The sequence below is a fragment of the Leucopleurus acutus genome (genome assembly GCF_964270905.1).
Source record: "Leucopleurus acutus genome assembly, chromosome: 10".
NCBI lineage: Eukaryota > Metazoa > Chordata > Mammalia > Artiodactyla > Delphinidae > Leucopleurus > Leucopleurus acutus.
The window spans coordinates 42,459,447-42,478,492 of NC_139153.1; the positions used below are offsets into that span (position 1 = coordinate 42,459,447).

Sequence of the window (19,046 nt, forward strand, 5' to 3'; positions counted from 1 at the left end):
ATATATAGTCAGCTCTTCCAGGCTAGGATTTTGATCTTAAACCTGCTAAGTACACTATCCTGATTACATTTTAATGGCTACTTACCTATTTTTGCATCCAGAGAGCCCTCAAAGTCAGCTTTGGCCAAGATGACAACAGGGACTTCCTGCTGGGTGAGCATGTTCACAGCTGTCACGGGCGTGAGGCAATCTGAAAATGAGAGCAAACAACTGTGGACGCCAGTCTGCTGGGACTCTAACACCATCTGAATCTCAGAGGAGACAAGTGAGAAAAATAAGCTTTAGAATTTCTGTGTTTTTGTGCTAATTATTATAGAATTTGTTCTTTGAAGGTATTAACAGATAATTCACACTAGTGGAGAATCAAAAGATTAAACAAAAAAATGAAAATATTCATTCGCACTCCTAACCAAAGACATGAAAATGGCATTTTTACTTTCCAGATGGTGGAGTAAAGATGATCCCACCACCCACTTTTCCTTTTGAAAAGTACCTCAAGTATACAGAAGAATGAGAAGCACAACAATCTATCTATGGTGAAACTAAAAGATATCTGAAATTTTAAACTATAACACTTGAAGGTGGAAGTGGATAGGAAAGGAGAAAATGACTAAACAGAGAGGAGATTTCCACACATACAAGGACAAAACAGTTCCTTCCCATGTACCATTTCTAAGGAGATACCAGAGGTTGTGATCCAGCAAAAGGAAGAGGTAAATCAAGAAAGAGACAGACATGGGATCTAGGAAACAGAGGATCCAACAAAGAAAAGAGGGTAGGGACATTTGCAGAGCAGAGACAGAAAGAAGTCCCAGGATGACAGATATGCAGAAGCCTGGAGGATGACCAGGTCAGATTTAAGCAGGACAGAGAGCCCCAGGAAGCATCTTCAGGAAAAAAAGGGGATGGATAGATTATCTGACAGGGTGGAATATGTAGAAAACTTGAGAGGAGTTTTAAAGAGCTTCTGGAAGGATGTGGGAAGACAGTCAGAAATTCAAAGAACACAAAGCAAATTTAAAAAATGAGGACACCATGAACTTCAGGAAAAACAGAAAGTTATATAAAAAGGAAAATGTAATCATAGTATATTTGGCTCAGGTGACCAATATTTATGTGGTCATAATAAAACACTTAATTTGGAATTATCCAAACAGTGCGTCATCTTAAATGAAGCTTATTACAACTACTGCAGCAGTGAGATAAACCATACACACATGAATCTTCACTGAATATATGTAGGACTGGAAGCATGAAGACCCCAATAAAGTCCCAAAGGAAGAAGGGATGAGAGGTGGTAAACAATTAGTGAGTTCATTTGTACTTCTGCAACATAAGCAATTAACTAGTTATAATTTATGAACTATTACTATTTACACCCGCTATGTTTTAAGACTTTATATAGATTTATCTAAAATATGTTCTACAAACCCCAAAGTTAAAATAAGCCTAGGGGACTTCTCTGGTTGTCCAGTGGTTAAGACTTTGCCTTCCAACACAGGGGGTGTGGGTTCAATCCCTGGATGGGGAGCTAAGATCCCACATGCCTCACAGCCAAAAAACCAAAACATAAAACAGAAGCAATATTGTAACAAATTCAATAAAGACTTTAAAAATGGTCCACATCAGAAAAACCTTAAAAAAAAAAAAGCCTAGGAATTAGGATTTATTTTTCAGAGAGGTAAAGATAGGCTCTGTAAACATCTAAGCCAGCTCCGATCTTCCTTCACCTTGGGTGTCAGGAAGCACAGGACAGGGTTACGGTGGGGACAGGGTGAAAATGCAATGCAAATGGGTCTCCAGGGATGAGGTTCAACCAGCACCCTGGTACCATGACTGGAAGGCACCTGCTGCTGGAGCTGCTGAAGTGCTGACACCCTCAAAGTGGACAGCCAGATTTCTGATTCCATATGGTCCCTTCTCAAAGAATAGGTATACATTTGCAAATTCTGCAATTATGGTATGTTATTAGGAGGATGGACAGTGAGGTGTGGTGGAGTGAGAATAACAGTCACTAGGTAATGTCTAGAACTGGTGAATGGAGAGACAGCAGTGTAGGCATATTATACAGACATGTGGCGGTCTATACCAGAGAAACGGCGGTGGAACAGACTGCCAGTTGACACCATATCTGTCTCTCCTTCTGATTCAGCAATAGAATGTTTAGTTGGACACATGACTGCGTAGCTAATGGCAGCACTGCTCAGCTTCACTTGCACTGGGTATGGCCATGGGGTTAAGTGTAGAAGCAACTTGCAGGTCAAGCTCTCAAAGGGAAGGAGCTGCCCTTCTTCCCCCACCACCTTCTTACTGTGACGCAGATGAAGTGTAGAACAATCTGGAACACACAGATAAGGGCAACGTCCTAGAGGGGCAGAGCAGGAAGACAGAAAGAGCCTCGGCCCCAACCACCCCACAAAGCAGACTTGTTATACCCACTCTACATGTCACGTGGGCAAGAAATAAACTTCTGTCCTTTTAGTCACTGTTTTTCTAGGACTCTGTCACAGCCATCGAACTTATATCCTAAGTAACAAATTCCCCCCAAAATTAAAAGTGGCTGGGTAAGGAGGCTACTGTCATTGCTGTTGTTAGTACCCTCTGAAATTTCACATAATATACATATATCACCTAGATTTTTAAAAACACAAATTAATTTTTATAAAGAGAGATGGAAATTAAAGTAATTTTGAAGTAGTATTATTTTTCACCTGGTAAGTTAAGAAAAACTTTTAGAAGGGTACCATCACTGTTTGTGAAGTTGCACTGAAATTCATATATCATTGAATACAGCACTCTAAACTGATACAGCCCTTTCAGAAACCAATTAAAGCAACTTGTAAACAGAACTAGAAAAGGGTTCATAAACTTTGACCAAAAAAATCACACTCTTGGGGATGTTTCCTAAGGAAGTAATTCTATAGAGGCAAAGAGCTGTCTCCATAATAGCCCAAACATGAAAAAGGTCAAATGTTCAACATGATAGGGAAGATTTAGGATATTATGATACACTTGAGTTGACAGAATATTATGTATGGATTAAAAAAACAATTGGGAAGCCTGCCTAAAAACAAAGAAATATTTCTGATATCACATTAAGTAAAAACCAAAAAATAAAGATAGAATCAGTCTGATTTTTAAGATAAGTGTGTGCGGGAACACGAATTTAAAAGATTTATGACACATACAAAAGAACAAAGTTGAACTCCTATCTTTGCTATATATAAAAATTATACTTAATTTAAAAATGGATTAAAGACCTAAATATAAGATCTAAAACCATAAAACTCTTAGAAGAAACATAGGTATAAATCTTTGTGATCTTTGATTAGGCAATGGTTTCTTAGATATGACACCAAAATCAAAAACAAAAGAAAAAGTAGATAAATTGGACTTTAACAAAATTTAAAACTTCTGCGTTTCAAAGGACACCATCAAAGTGAAAAGAAGACCCACAGAACTGGAGAACATTTTTGTAAATCATATATCTGATAAGAAACTTGTATCTAGCATAAAAAATTATTACAATAATAAAGACAACTAAATTAAAAAATGGGCAGATGATCTGAACAGATGTTTCTCTAAAGAAGATATATAAATGGCCAATAAGCATGTGAAAAGATGCTCAATACCATTAGCCATCAGGTAAATGCAAATCAAAACCACAATGAGATAATGCTTCACACTCACCAGCATGACCATAATAAAAAAGACAGACAATAACAAGTGTAGGCAAAGATGTGGAGAAACTGAGAACTGAGAACCCCCATGTACTGCTGCTGGGAATGTAAAATAGAGCAGCTGTTTTAAAAAAGTCTGATTGTTCCTCAACCAGTTAAAAATAGAATGACCATAAGACCCAACAACTCTACTCCTAGATATTGGGTTGGCCCAAATCTGAACGAATGTTCATAGCAGCTAGCTGGAAAGTGGAAAGAAACAAAATGTCCATCAACTGATGAATGGATAAATAAAATCTGGTATATACAATGGAATATTCTGAAATAAAAAGGAATGAAGTACTGACTACAACATGGATGAACCTTGAAAACATTATACTATATGAAAGAAGCCAGTCACAAAAGAACAAATATCATATGAGTCCATTTATATGAAATGTCCAGAACAGGAAAGTTTATGTAGAAAGAAAGTAGATTAGTGGCTGCCTGGGGCTGGGGGAAATAGGAGGAATGGGGGTGACTGCTAGAGGGTATGGGACTTCTTTGGGGGATGATAAAAATGTCCTAAAATTGACAGTGGTGATGGTTGTAAAACTCTGTAGATATACTAAAAACCATTGAATTGCACATTTTAAATGGGTGAATTTTATGATATGTGAATTATATCTCAATAAAGTCATTACAAGAAAAATATGAAAAAAAAGTAGAGTACTTGCATTAAAGGGTTGAATTTTTCTCCATTTTCCCACATAAAAGGTCTATTATGACAGTTTTTCAATTAGAAAAAAGTTCTTGGCCAGGCCTAGCATTCTCCACATTTCTCATTAGTCATGTGCTGGTGACATGAAGCAGGAAGCCAAGGAGAAATCCCAAGTAACTGAAGCAGTTCATACAGGGGTTAAGTCATAGCTAAATGCTTTAGAAGATACAAAGGATTACTAACTTAATAGTTAGTAATTACAAAGGAAACATTCCAGTCAAGAAGCTGCCCTCTGCTCTCAGGGCCCCCACTGCAAAAAAGGCAGGTCTTTCACGCCCCATGGAAAAACAGACCAAAGTCTCTGTTCATAACTCAGCAAAGCAGTGCTGCTTGCAACTAGGTCCCAGGGATGCTCTGTGGAAACAGGGTCCTCTGGTCAAGTAAGCGTGAGGAGAGCTGCATGACGTTCCCCTCATAGACAGTCACAGTGCACGTTAGCACAGCGAAGGCACTAAAAAGTCCAGAAGCAAAGAAACCTATTTATTTTTGCTTTATTCCAGGTTACCTGAGCACGGAAGCTTTCCTCCACACAGTATCTATTAACATGTGCTGAAAGGATGCTAGTAGGAGCAGTTTGATTGAGAATAAACTATTATCCACAGGATTCTGTTCCTTACCCTTTGTCCCACCCCCATGCTGAATCAATGGAGACGGGGCAAGACAATAGGGAGCAATAAATTATTCAGTGCTCTGGGGCTTCTCTCTAATATGTCAATAACAACAGGGTTTCTAAGTCACCCATTAGGGAGACCTCATTTACCCTTTTGGCAAAAAATACATTGTGTAGACCACTGGTGACTCAGAGCTGAAATGTGTGGTTCCAAAGCCCTAGGGTTTGCATATTTTAATATTAGGAATGTAAGAAAAGGCTCCAGGAAATGTCAGAACCGCTTCTAGAACTCTGATGATATTTCCCTATTGATGCTTTTTATGGTTTCTAGTTCCTATCAAGTCACAGCTTACATAACATGACTTAAATCAGAGGTGGTCAGCTGAGAAAAGGAGGCAATGCCAATGATTATGTAAATACACTCAATTTCAAGAACTGTATAGAGAAGGACCTTAATTTTTGCTCTCTTAAAGGAATCTGTGCCAATTATAGTATGCTGAGCAAAAACCGTACATTTAGTCAGTAACATCAGCAACCCAGTCGGCCAGGCCAGAAATCAGGGAGTTGTCCCAGGAGCCTTCCAAATACTTCTCAGAGCTGTTCTCGCCCCTCCATTCTGATGGCCACTGTTCTAGGGTCTTCACCATCTCTCACCCTAACTAATGGGGTAAGCCAGCTCTCCTGCCTCTACTCTGCGACTCAAGCATCACCCTGTCTACATGTGTCACCCTCCTCCTCAGACCCCTCAGGGCTCCTTCTGTTCCCACCAAGCGCTCCACCCCACCTTGCCCGATAGCCTCATCACCTGCGCTGCAGAGAAAACTCAACTTACAAAGGTGAAATGACCATCCTTAAGTCATAGGATGGATCTGGGATCAGAACCTTGATCATCTTGTGCCAACTCAGGAGACAATATGCAGAAATCAACTTAGCAACTGCAGGAACTCATGTTTGAGAATTTAAACTTGTGCAAGTGATATATTCAGTCACAACTGTGTGCTGCCATGACTTGCAGCAGTTAATGCTCTAACATTAGTTATCCTCAAAACTGGACATTTGAGGGAAAACCAAGCTGCTTGCCTGATTTGAGCCACATGGCAATGGTAAATGACACTAGTGATAAGATGTTCAGGTTTAAAATGTGACCTCAAAGGCCAAAGGAGGCATAAATCCATATTCATATGGTAATTTTAATTCATTGGGAAAACTGCATTACACTCTAGCACTGTACTGGCCATAAATGAGTGATTCTACATGTCAACATCCAGAGACTTGACATGCAAATTAATCTAGAGACTTTGAATAAATTGACATCTGCAAAAAGAATATTTCCATTCTGAAAATTAGAATCAGAAAATTTAGAGCCAAGTGTAGTGTTCCATTTGTAATTATTTCAGAGATTACTAAAAAGAGGGGAGAACAAAGTGAATGAGCCATTCAGCACCAAAAGGAAATAACCAGGCCAAGTCAGATCTGCTGATATCCAAATGATCATGAAAACAGTGCTCTCTGCATATGCTAAAATCATTTCTTAATTTCTTACATATGAAAATGTTTTAGATTTATATAGTGTCTTTCATGTCAGGAACTCCATCTTTTGTAACTTATTGGCTAGTTAATCCTCTATTGCTATTACTTCATTTTCATTTGTGTCCCCAAATTAACCATGGGAAAAAAATCTAAGGCCAGATGTTTATATTTTTCAGTTTTTCAATTTTAGATATTATTTAACCAACATAGCCCTCAAGGAATCTCAAAATGCTCATGAAAGTAAAAACAACAAGTTTTCCCTTTAAACTAAACAGTTGAAAACAATCCAATCTTTCTTTTGAATACGTGGAAAATAAAACTGAGAGAGATAGCTACTGGACTTTATAAGCACACACTGAAATCTTAAGAGTCTTTTCTCCATTTCAATATACAACAAAAGAGATGAAACCAAGTGATATCTGTCCTGTGCCAGTGAATTACATATGCATCTGGGTCTCCTCGGCTATGACCCTGCCTCCGCCCCCCGAAGACAGGACTGTGAACGGCCATCTATGCATCCCCAAGCGCTCAGTATGTAGCAGGCTCTCAGTAAGTATTAACTGATCTGAATATTGATGTTGTTAAGCAAACAATTAGAAGTTCTAAGCAGAGATAAGCTGGGATGACATTGTTTATCTTTCCAATGTGATCAGGAAATCTTTCATTCTGACTATTTTAAGAATAGCAATTAAAAAAAAAAACTTTATGCCACCATTCAAAAAATTTTATTAATCAAATAATTTAAATAGACCTCCAATAATTCAGATGGTGTGCTTTTGGGTTGAAGTTTATAGTCTATGAAAAGTGAAGGAGGCTGAGATTTTTACAGAAATTTTACATTTCTCTGGAGACCTACTTCTAAATGACAGGTGAGTTCTTTTCGCCTGCCCAGGATCATATCCCCTTCCTCTAGGAAGAGCCTCTGAGTTTCAGAAAGCTACCCCTTCCTCACTGATGACTTGTTGGTCTATCAAGGAAGGTGCCTGGCCTTCCCTTGGCCAACAAAAAGGCCAGGGTCCCCAGTTATACCAAGTGAACACCCTTCTCTGCAACAGGAATCTCAAACCAAGTGCCCCAAGCACTGAGGGCGAGGTGAGAGCAGATTCACTCAGTCAGTGGTACGCAAGACACTATTAGTTCCTACTGCCCAAACCCCCATGGCTGTCTGGTCCAAGTCCTCTTCCAGACTGGTTCCTCCCCATGGCTTTCCAGTATGTTCCCCTCCTCCCCTGGGTTAGCCAGAGATGGATTCTGTTGCTTGCAACCCTGGAATACTGACTAATGCATAGGCACTTCCCAATCCTCACTGACCAACACCTGCTATGCCAATTCTAGGTCAGCTTGATCCACTCATTTAAGACCTGTATTGAGCAGGACTCTGCTTGTCTGCTCAGATCACTGTGTGAATTCTTAAAGATACTAAAATTAAGTTATTGAAATGTTTCCTTTAATTGTCATTGGCTTCCTTCCTGTCCCTGTCAGTATCGTTTTATTTGATGATAAAATTATAAGTTAAGTACCAGATTCTATTCCTATCAGAAAAGAGCTTTAAATCTAGATTATATTTAAAGGGAAAGAGTTGAGCTTTCAAACAAAAACTTAAGAAGCGGACAAACTAGTAACTCAAAGTAACTTAACATTTTCAAAGTTCTTTTTGATCCTCATGTTTTAAAATCAAAACATGAAAAGTTAGGCCAAGGAGAATAACAGATCACACAAGATGACAAATGTGAAAGGACCGTGAACTCTGTGAAACATAAGGCATAATGCCCCCGTCTTAACCTTAACTTGCCAACTCACCTTTGCCAGGGATGAGAGCCTTCCGAAAGGCTTCCTTCAGAGAGCTGTGCCCATGTAAGAGTCTGTGGCTGGGAGAGATGGCCACGTGGGCGGTGCCGTAAACGGCCTCGGGGGTGGCCGTGTAGGCGCTCAGCTTTTCTCCTGTGACTTGCCCATCAACCTGGCAGGGGGGAAGCAGAGTCATTTCCTCAGTCCTCCCTCTGGGCTGCTGTGCTCCCCAGCCATATACCTTCCTCCCACCCCTCCCCAATCCCAGATACCGGTGACAGCTTCTGACCATAGCCACAGGGATGTGGGGACCTGAGGTGGTCCCTGGCAGGGGCAGAAAGGGCAAGAGAGAAGAGGGTCACAGCTCCTCTTTCAGGAGGCCTCCCCAGTGCCCACAACCAGTCGTACTTGGGGGCCCCAAATCAAAGGGGGTCAAAGCATGCTCAGAAGGATGCCTTCCCCGGTTCTTGGCTCCTTTGTTCACAAATCAATAATAACTGTCAATGTTATTCGTCCTGAGAAAGGAGCTATACTTTCCTCCAGGATTTAAGTTACAAATAAAGGCATCAACATTTCTAACCAGAAAAAGACACTGAGGCTAATTCCATTTTGAATAGGAAAGAAAGGACAGCCTGAGCTGAGCTCAAGAATGAGTGCTCCTAGGGCTGGTTAAATGCCTTTCAAGGAAGAGTCAAACATTAGGTACCAACTGAATGCCAACTATGTGACAGACACAGAGGACACAGAGAGGCCAGATCCTCCTTTGTTCACACATTCAAATGTGCTCACAAAGTGCCAATGATGTGCGAAGCGCTTGGGGCCCAGAACTAAAAGTCCACACTATGGACTGAGTGCCAATTAGGTGTCACCTGTGGAGCCAGGCCTGGGGCCTCAGAGGCACAGCCACATGGCCCTGTACCTGCAGGACTGAGAGTGTTCCCTCCGGAGATGTCTCATTTTCAGGTGGGTCCAGGAATGGAGGTGGAGACACTTTCATGATAAAATATTGGGCAAGGGAGAGAATACAGAAGACATTCCACATACAGTAGCCAGGTGGCTCAGAGACCCGCATCCCTCACCCTGGTGAAGGAGCAAAGGCCTACAATGTGATCACATCTTGAAATGAAAATTTTGGATGTAACGAGTTAAATAAAATGTTATTAAAATTAATTTCACCTGTTTCTTTGCACTTTAAAAAATGTGGCTACTAGAAAATTTGAAATTACATATGTGACTCTCAGTATCTTTCTACTGGATAGCACTGTTGCAGAGTCTCAAGTTGCTGGTTTCTTCAAAGAGTTCTAAAAATGCAGAAGGGGGTTTCTGAGCATTAATTGCTGGAGATGCTCTTGCTCGATCACCTTTAATGTGAAGTCCAAATGGCAGCCCACACAGTCCCCGATCCAGTGGGCCTGCATGCCTTTTATTCCGTACCATTCCGGAAGGTCTGCCAGCGCGTCCTGCATGGGCTGTAGGAATGAAAGGAGAACGGAGAGGTAGAAGCACACAGCTTACTTAAGACAAAGCAAGTGATCTGGGGCTCGCTAAGGTGGGAGAACTGGGGACACTGAAGGAGGTTCAGGATATAGCCCTTTTCTTCTTCACTTGTCAATCAGAGAGGCCCAGCAAAGGTCACACAGATGCACTCATCATGACTCAATTTAGTGAGATGGGTTTCACTCACTTCTCTATTTTGAGTGGGCCAAGGTTTCAGAGAGAGAAGAAAATTAACAAGGAGAGACCATGATTAACATCTTTGATGGATGTGGTTAGTGCACTCTCCTCCACAGTCTGGGACCTAAACAAAAGAAGTTCAAGTTTATGAATTTTTAAACCCTAAGATAAGTCATTCACAGGTATGGCTATTCTACAACTCAACTGTATCATATATAGAACATTATAAGTTTATTTAAAAAATAAAAATTAGCATAAGGGAAACCATCACATTGATTTGTGTAACATTTACTATTAAAAGCACACATTTATTTTCATCGTCTAATTTTAATCCTAAAATCCTACAAAAGGGAGGCTTTTCAATAAACTATTCTCTATGGTCTCAAGCTCATGCCATCCCTTTATTTGAAGATGAGATACATTCTTTCAACAGATAAGTTTAAAAGTAAATCATATATTTATAATAAGAGTCCAATTTTAAATTCCTAATTGTATTATGACTAATACAGGCAACATAACGATGCTTTATTCGTGTAGTGTTTTGTAATTCATAAAGTGCTTTTACACACATCTCTTCTCACACACTCTGGGTAAGGTAGCTCACTTTCAGATTAATGAACTCACACTGAGAAAGCGTATAGCTTTCTCATGCAAGCCTGCAGGAAAGGACAAGCCAGGACTAAAACCCAGACCTTACTAACTGCATTCTTTTGCCTACAGGGCAGAGACTTACTCTATCGTGTGATAAACAACACAGAGCATTTTTTACACTTGTCATCTATCTATCCATCCATTCTCATTTATTCGGGAGAGCCTGCAAGTTTCAAGATCCAGAAATTTCTTCTGAGGCAGAAATTGTGGATTATGGACACCATCAAGTTGACCAGCAATGTGTTCATTCATTTGTTTATTCCCAGGAATGTATTAATTCCCCAACCCTAAACACAAGGACCTCATCTAGGCATTGGAGACTGGGGCATACACAAAGCAGGATGTGCCAGAGTCCCTAAAATGAAGTTTAAATAATGCACACATGGAGCCTGCTGCTATTCGTTGGGTAACTGATCAAACTGCAATGCCAAATGCTATTAGCATCAAAGAAGATGGGACACGGGTCGTGGAAATGAATCAAGGGAAAAGAAAAATAGTGGGAGGGTAGGGAAGAAAAGTAACAGAGTGAAAAGTAGGGACAGGTATAAAAGATTTGGGGGGTGGACCACAGAGGAGAAGGAAAGTCACAGGAAGTGGGTGGGTGAGGAAAGAAAAGCTCCAAAAAGAAAAGAAAGGAAGGGAAAAGAAGCAACTAAAGAGTGCCTGCCCAGCCCACAGTAGGGTGCAATGACCAGTCAGTAACAGGGTGAGCCTTCCTGCCATGGGGCTGTCAATCTTAAGAGAAAAGCAAAGGAAAGAGGGAACGGAGTTACACTAATATTAAAATAGAAACCAGACGTGTGTGCAAAATTGGAAAAGGAGAGCACTGAAAAGCCTCAGTGAAGAGCTCAAGCTGTCCTTTTAACGCAACGTCACACTAAGGCTCAGTAAAGGCAGGTCCCCTTCCTTTTTGCTACCAATAGGAACCTAGCTGTGTGACACTTGGCATAATCCTCATGCAGAGACCCAACTACCCAGCTCATGTTTATAGGTCATCTTCAACAAAATGATTCTAGGGTTCTCCCATTTCCGGACCATTAATCACGAAAGATAAAAACGTTTTTTATGAGGAAATGTCATTAATTAGAAACCGTGGGTATTTTATAGTCTACCTGGTCATTTGGAAAGGAGATCCACAAAAACCAAATAGCTGATGACAAAGACTCAGAAATATTTTAGGTAAGTTTTGAAACTTCATAATTCAGCATGAACTATGCTTAAGCCAATTCATGATGCTGATGAAACCGTACTGCCCAATCTCCCAGGGCAGGATCAAGGAAAACCAGAGTTGCTAGTTTTAAGTAAAATAAGCAGATCAACATGTGTCAATGCCATACATATATTCCAAAATCTGTGCTTGTGAGATGGCTTTCCATAGGATATACAAAATGCTTTATGGGCCAACTAAGTTGCCCAAAAGGACCATTATGTTTCAGTATTTGCCTGAGTGAAAATTGACTTTTGAGAAGGTGGTAAAAGTCCTGCTTCAGGTTCCTGACTGTTCATTACTTCAATTAAAGTGGCTTTCTTTTGGTACAAACTATTATGTATAAAATAAATAAGCTACAAGGATATATTGTACTGCCCAAGGAATATAGCCAGTATCTTATAATAACTATGAATGGAGTATAATCTATAAAATTTTTCAATCACTACATTATATACCTGAAACTAACATAATATTGTAAATCAACTATACCTCAAAAAAAAAAAAAGTCAGAGCAACGAGATTGGTTCAAGATGGTGGAGTAGAAGGACGTGCTCTCACTCCCTCTTGCAAGAACACCAGAATTACAACAAACTGCTGAACAATCATCGATGGGAAGACACTGGAACTCACCAAAAATGATACCCCACATCCAAAGACAAAGGAGAAGCCACAATGAGATGGTAGGAGGAGCACAATCACAATAAAATCAAATTCCATAACTGCTGGGTGGGTGACTCACAAACAGAGAACACTTATACCACAGAAGTCCACCCACTGGAGTGAAGGTTCTGAGCCCCACGTCAGGCTTCCAAATCTGTGGGTCTGGCAACGGAAGGAGAATTCCTAGAGAATCAGACTTTGAAGGCTAGTGGGATTCGATTGCAGGACTTTGACAGGACTGGGGGAAAAAGAGACTCCACTCTTGGAGGGCACACACAAAGTAGTGTGCTCACTGGGACCAAGCGGAAGGAGCAGTGACCCCATAAGAGACTGAAGCAGACCTACCTGCTAGTGTTGGAGGGTCTCACAGGCAGGGGATGACTGTGGCTCACCGTGGAGACACTGGCAGCAGAAGTTCTGGGAAGTACTCGTTGGCATGAGCCTTCCCAGAGTCTGCCATTAGCCCCACCAAAGAGACCGGGTAGGCTTCAGTGTTGGGTTGCCTCAGGCTAAACAACCAACAGGGAGGGAACCCAGTCCCATCCATCAACAGACAAGTGAATTTAAGTTTTACTGAGCTCAGCCCACCAAAGCAACAGCCAGCTCTACCCACCACCAGTCCCTCCCATCAGGAAACTTGCACAAGCCTCTTAGATAGCCTCATCCACCAGAGGGTAGACAGCAGAAGCAAGAAGAACTACAATCCTGCAGCCTGTGGAACAAAAACCACATTCACAGAAAGACAGACAAGATGAAAAGGCAGAGGGCTATGTACCAGATGAAGGAACAAGACAAAACCCCAGAAAAACAACTAAATGAAGTGGAGATAGGAAACCTTCCAGAAAAAGAATTCACAATAATGATAGTGAACATGATCCAGGACCTGGCAAAAAAAATGGAGGCAAAGATTGAGAAGATGAAAGAAAAGTTTAACAAAGATCTGGAAGAATTAACGAACAAACAAATAGAGATGAACAACACAATAACTGAAATGAAAAATACACTAGAAGGAATTGATAGCAGAATAACTGAGGCAGAAGAACGGATAAGGGACATGGAACACAGAATGGTGGAATTCACTGTTGTGGAACAGAATAAAGAAAAAAGGATGAAAAGAAATGAAGACAGCCTAAGAGACCTCTGGGACAACATTTAACATAACAACATTCGCATTATGGAGGTCCCAAAAGGAGAATAGAGAGAGAAAGGACCAGAGAAAATATTTGAAGAGATTATAGTCGAAACCTTCCCTAACATGGGAAAGGAAATAGCCATCTAAGTCCAGGAAGTGCACAGAGTCCCATACAGGATAAACCCAAGGAGAAGCACGCCGAGACACATAGTAATCAAACTGGCAAAAATTAAAGACAAAGAAAAATTATTGAAAGCAGCAAGGGAAAAACAAAACATAACATACAAAGGAATCCCCATAAGGTTATCAGCTGATTTCTCAGTGGAAACTCTGCAGCCCAGAAAGGAGTGGCAGGATATACTTAAAGTGATGAAAGGGAAGAAACTATAACCAAGATTACTCTACCCAGCAAGGGTCTCATTCAGATTAGACAGAGAAATCAAAAGCTTTACAGACAAGCAAAAGCTAAGAGAATTCCACACCACCAAACCAGCTCTACAACAAATGCTAAAGGAACTTCTTTAAGTGGGAAACACAAGAGAAGAAAAGAACCTATAAAAACAAACCCAAAACAATTAAGAAAATGGAAATATGAAAATACATAGCGATAATTACCTTAAACATGAATGGATTAAATGCTCCAACCAAAAGCCACAGGCTTGCTGAATGGATACAAAAACAAGACCCATATATATGCTGTCTACAAGAGACCCACTTCAGACCAAGGGAAACATTCAGACTGAAAGTGAGGGGATGGAAATAGATACTCCATGCAAATGGAAACCAAAAGAAAGCTGGAGTAGCAATACTCATATCAGATAAAATAAAGAATGTTACAAGAGACAAGGAAGGACATTACGTAATGATCAAGGGATCAATCCAAGATGAAGATATAACAATTATAAGTACATATGCACCCAACATAGGAGCACCTCAATACATAAGCCAACTGCTAACAGCTATAAAAGAGGAAATTGACAGTAACACAATAATAGTGGGGGACTTTAACACCTCACTTACACCAATGGACAGATCATCCAAACAGAAAATTAATAAGGAAACACAAGCTTTAATGACACAATAGACCAGATACATTTAATTGATATTTACAGGACATTCCATCCAAAAACAGCAGTTTACACTTTCTTCTCAAGTGCGCACGGAACATTCTCCAGGATAGATCACATCTTGGGTCACAAATCAAGCCTCAGTAAATTTAAGAAAATTGAAATCATATCAAGCATCTTTTCTGAACACAAAGCTATGAGATTGGAAATCAATTACAGGGAAAAAAATGTAAAAACATAAACACATGGAGGCTAAACAGTACGTTACTAAATAACCAAGAGATCACTGAACAAATCAAAGAGGAAATCAAAAAACACCTAGAGACAAATGACAATGAAAACACAACAATCCAAAACCTATGGGATGCAGCAAAAGCAATTCTAAGAGGGAAGTTTATAGCTATACAAGCCTACCTCAAGAAACAAGAAAAATCTCAAATAAACAATCTAACCTTACACCTAAAGGAACTAGAGAAAGAAGAACAAACAAAACCCAAAGTTAGCAGAAGGAAAGAAATCATAAAGATCAGAGCAGAAATAAATGAAATAGAAACAAAGAACACAATAGCAAAGATCAATAAAACTAAAAGCTGGTTCTTTGAGAAGATAAACAAAATTGATAAACCATTAGCCAGACTCATCAAGAAAAAGAGGGAGAGGACTGAAATCAATAAAATTAGAAATGAAAAAGGAGAAGTTACAACAGACACTGCAGAAATACAAAACATCTGAAGAGACTACTACAATGAACTCTATGCCAATAAAATGGACAACCTGGAAGAAATGGACAAATTCTTAGAAAGGTATAACCTTCTAAGACTGAACCAGGAAGAAACAGAAAATACAAACAGACCAATCACAAGTCACGAAATTGAAACTGTGATTAAAAATCTTCCAACAAACAAAAGTCCAGGACCAGATGGCTTCACAGGTGAATTCTATCAAACATTTAGGGAAAAGCTAACACCCATCCTCTCAAACTCTTCCAAAAAATTGCAGAGGAAGGACCACTCCCAAACTGATTCTATGAGGCCACCATCACCCTGATACCAAAACCAGACAAAGATACTACAAAGAAAGAAAATTACAGACCAATGTCACTGATGAATATAGATGCAAAAATCCTCAACAAAATACTAGCAAACAGAATCCAACAACACATTAAAAGGATCATACACCATGATCAAGTGGGATTTATCCCAGGGATGCAAGGATTCTTCAATATACACAAATCAATCAATGTGATACACCATATTAAGAAATTGAAGAATAAAAACCATATGATTGGGCTTCCCTGGTGGCGCAGTGGTTGAGAGTCTACCTGATGATGCAGGGGACACGGGTTCGTGCCCCGGTCCGGGAAGATCCCACATGCCGCGGAGCGGCTAGGCCCGTGAGCCATGGCCGCTGAGCCTGCGCATCTGGAGCCTGTGCTCCTCAACGGGAGAGGCCACAACAGTGAGAAGCCCATGTACTGCAAAAAAAAAAAAAAAAAAAAAAAAAACCCAAAACCATACGATCATCTCAATAGATGCAGAAAAAGCTTTTGACAAAATTCAACACCCATTTAGGATAAAACCTCTCCAGAAAGTAGGCATAGACGGAACCTACCTCAACATAATAAAGGCCATATACGACAAGCCCACAAAAAACATCATTCTCAATGGTGAAAAACTGAAAGCATTTCCTCTAAGATCAGGAACAAGACAAGGACGTCCACTCTTGCCACTATTATTGAGCATAGTTTTGGAAGTCCTAGCCACGGCAATCAGAGAAGAAAAGGAATACAAATTGGAAAAGAAGAAGTAAAACTGTCAATGTTTGCAGATGACATGATACTATACATAGAGAATCCTAAAGATGCCACCAGAAAACTACTAGAGCTAATCAATGAATTTGGTAAAGTTGCAGGATACAAAATTAATGCACAGAAATCTCTTGCATTCTTATATACTAAAGATGAAAAATCTGAAAGAGAAATTAAGGAAACACTCCCATTTACCACTGCAACAAAAAGAATAAAATACCTAGGAAAAAACCTACCTAGGGAGACAAAACACCTGTATACAGAAAACTATAAGACACTGTTGAAAGAAATTAAAGATGATACCAACAGATGGAGAGATATACCATGTCCTTGGATTGGAAGAATCAATATTGTGAAAATGACTATACTACCCAAAGCAATCTACAGATTCAATGCAATCCCTATCAAATTACCAATGGCATTTTTTACAGAACTAGAACAAAAAATCTTAAAATTTGTATGGAGACACAAAAGACCCCGAATAGCCAAAGCAGTCTTAAGGGAAAAAAATGGAGCTGGAGGAATCAGACTCCCTGACTTCAGGCTATACTACAAAGCTGCAGTAATCAAGACAATATGGTACTGGCACAAAAACAGAAATATAGATCAATGGAACAGGATAGAAAGCCCAGAGATAAACCCATGCACCTATGGTCAACTAATCTATGACAAAGGAGGCAAGGATATACAATGGAGAAAAGACAGTCTCTTCAATAAGTGGTGTGGGAAAACTGGACAGCTAGATGTAAAAGAATGCAATTAGAATACTCCCTAACACCACACACAAAAATAAACTCAAAATGGATTAGAGACCTAAATGTAAGACCAGGCACTATACAACTCTTAGAGGAAAACATAGGAGGAACAGTGTTTGACATAAATCACAGCAAGGTCTTTTCTGATCCACCTCCTACAGTAATGGAAATAACAAAATTAAACAAATGGGACCTAATGAAACTTACAAGCTTTTGCACAGCAAAGCAAACCATAAACAAGACGAAAAGACAACCCTCAAAATGGGAGAAAATATTTGCAAACAGATTAACGGACAAAGGATTAATCTCCAAAATACATAAACAGCTCATGCAGCTCAGTATTAAAAAATCAAACAACCCAATCCAAAAATGGGCAGAAGACCTAAATAGATATTTCTGCAAAGAGGACATACAGATGGCCAGGAAGCGCATGAAAAGCTGCTCAACATCACTAATTATTAGAGAAATGCAAATCAAAACTACAATGAGGTATCACCTCACACCAGTTAGAATGGGCATCATCAGAACATCTACAAAGAACAAATGCTGGAGAGGGTGTGGAGAAAAGGGAACCCTCTTGCACTGTTGGTGGGAATGTAAATTGGTACAGCCACTATGGAGAACACTATGGAGGTTCCTTAAAAAACTAAAAATAGAATTGCCTTATGACCCAGTAATCCCACTACTGGGCATATACCCAGAGAAAACCATAATTCAAATTTGAAGACACATGCACCCCAATGTTCATTGCAGCACTATTTACAGATGAATCAGTTTGCAGGGCAGAAACTGAGACACAGATGTAGAGAACAAATGTATGGACACCAAGGGGGGAAAGCAGCGGTGGGTGGTGGTGGTGGTGTGATGAATTGAGAGATTGGAATTGACATGTATACACTAATATGTATAAAATGGATAACTAATAGGAACCTGCTGTATAAGAAAATAAATAAAATAAAATTCAAAAAAAAATTAAAGCAACAATCACACAGTGTATAAGTAGTTCCTTTTGTATAAAGAATAAAAAAGTCAATAAAATTTATTGTAAAGTTAAAAAAAAAAAAGTGGCCTTCTTTCAGTTTCTCAAAAATACCAAGCCTGCCTCATGGCCTTGGCACATGCTATGTTCTTGCCTTGAAACACCGTTTCCTCACCCTCTATACAGTGGCTGCTGAGTCTCCCCATCTAAAGAGGTGCCCCTATCATTCTCCTTGCTCTTCCCACATCCCTAATGGTCCATCTCTTCTCTAGTCTGTTTGACTGCTTGTTGATGGTCTGGCTCCTCCTCTGCATTATAAGCTCCCTGAGAGTTCTGTTCACCAGTGTAAACTCAGCACCTATAGTTTCTGATATATAATAGGTATTTTGAATAAGTGAAAAAAAAAATGAGAAATGGGCCTCCTGCCAAGGTAATGCAGAAACCAAAACCTTTCCCCTTCTCTTTTCCCTGATAATGACGAGGAAGCCTACCTCTAATAACCTGGGTCAGCCAAGGCTCTGGTTTCAATAGACCTGTCCCAGGGGACACACTGCTGACCATGGACAGGTGGCCTTGTCCTCCTGTGGCACAGCCAACAGGAACCTGGCTCTTCAGTGGGCCCCTTGGTGGCCTTTCAGTTTCATTGGTGTCCCTCTCTTTCCCTCCCTCATGGATCTCAAGAGGAGTCAATTCCATGATTTTAAGTCTGCAAACTTTGTGCTTTAAGAGAAAGTTACAAAAGT

General features: G+C 39.9%; 1 protein-coding gene across 1 annotated transcript in view; it reads right to left on the minus strand.

The window, feature by feature from the left end:
* Positions 1-19,046, minus strand: part of LARS2 (leucyl-tRNA synthetase 2, mitochondrial) — a 162,136-nt gene that overhangs the window by 51,049 nt on the left and 92,041 nt on the right. Inside the window, exons 8-10 of the mRNA XM_082848549.1 lie at positions 9,730-9,837; positions 8,381-8,540; positions 86-190 (exon numbers count right to left, since the gene is read on the minus strand). Of these exons, the coding sequence (XP_082704675.1) occupies positions 86-190; positions 8,381-8,540; positions 9,730-9,837 (373 nt within the window). The remainder of the gene's footprint in view (positions 1-85; positions 191-8,380; positions 8,541-9,729; positions 9,838-19,046) is intronic.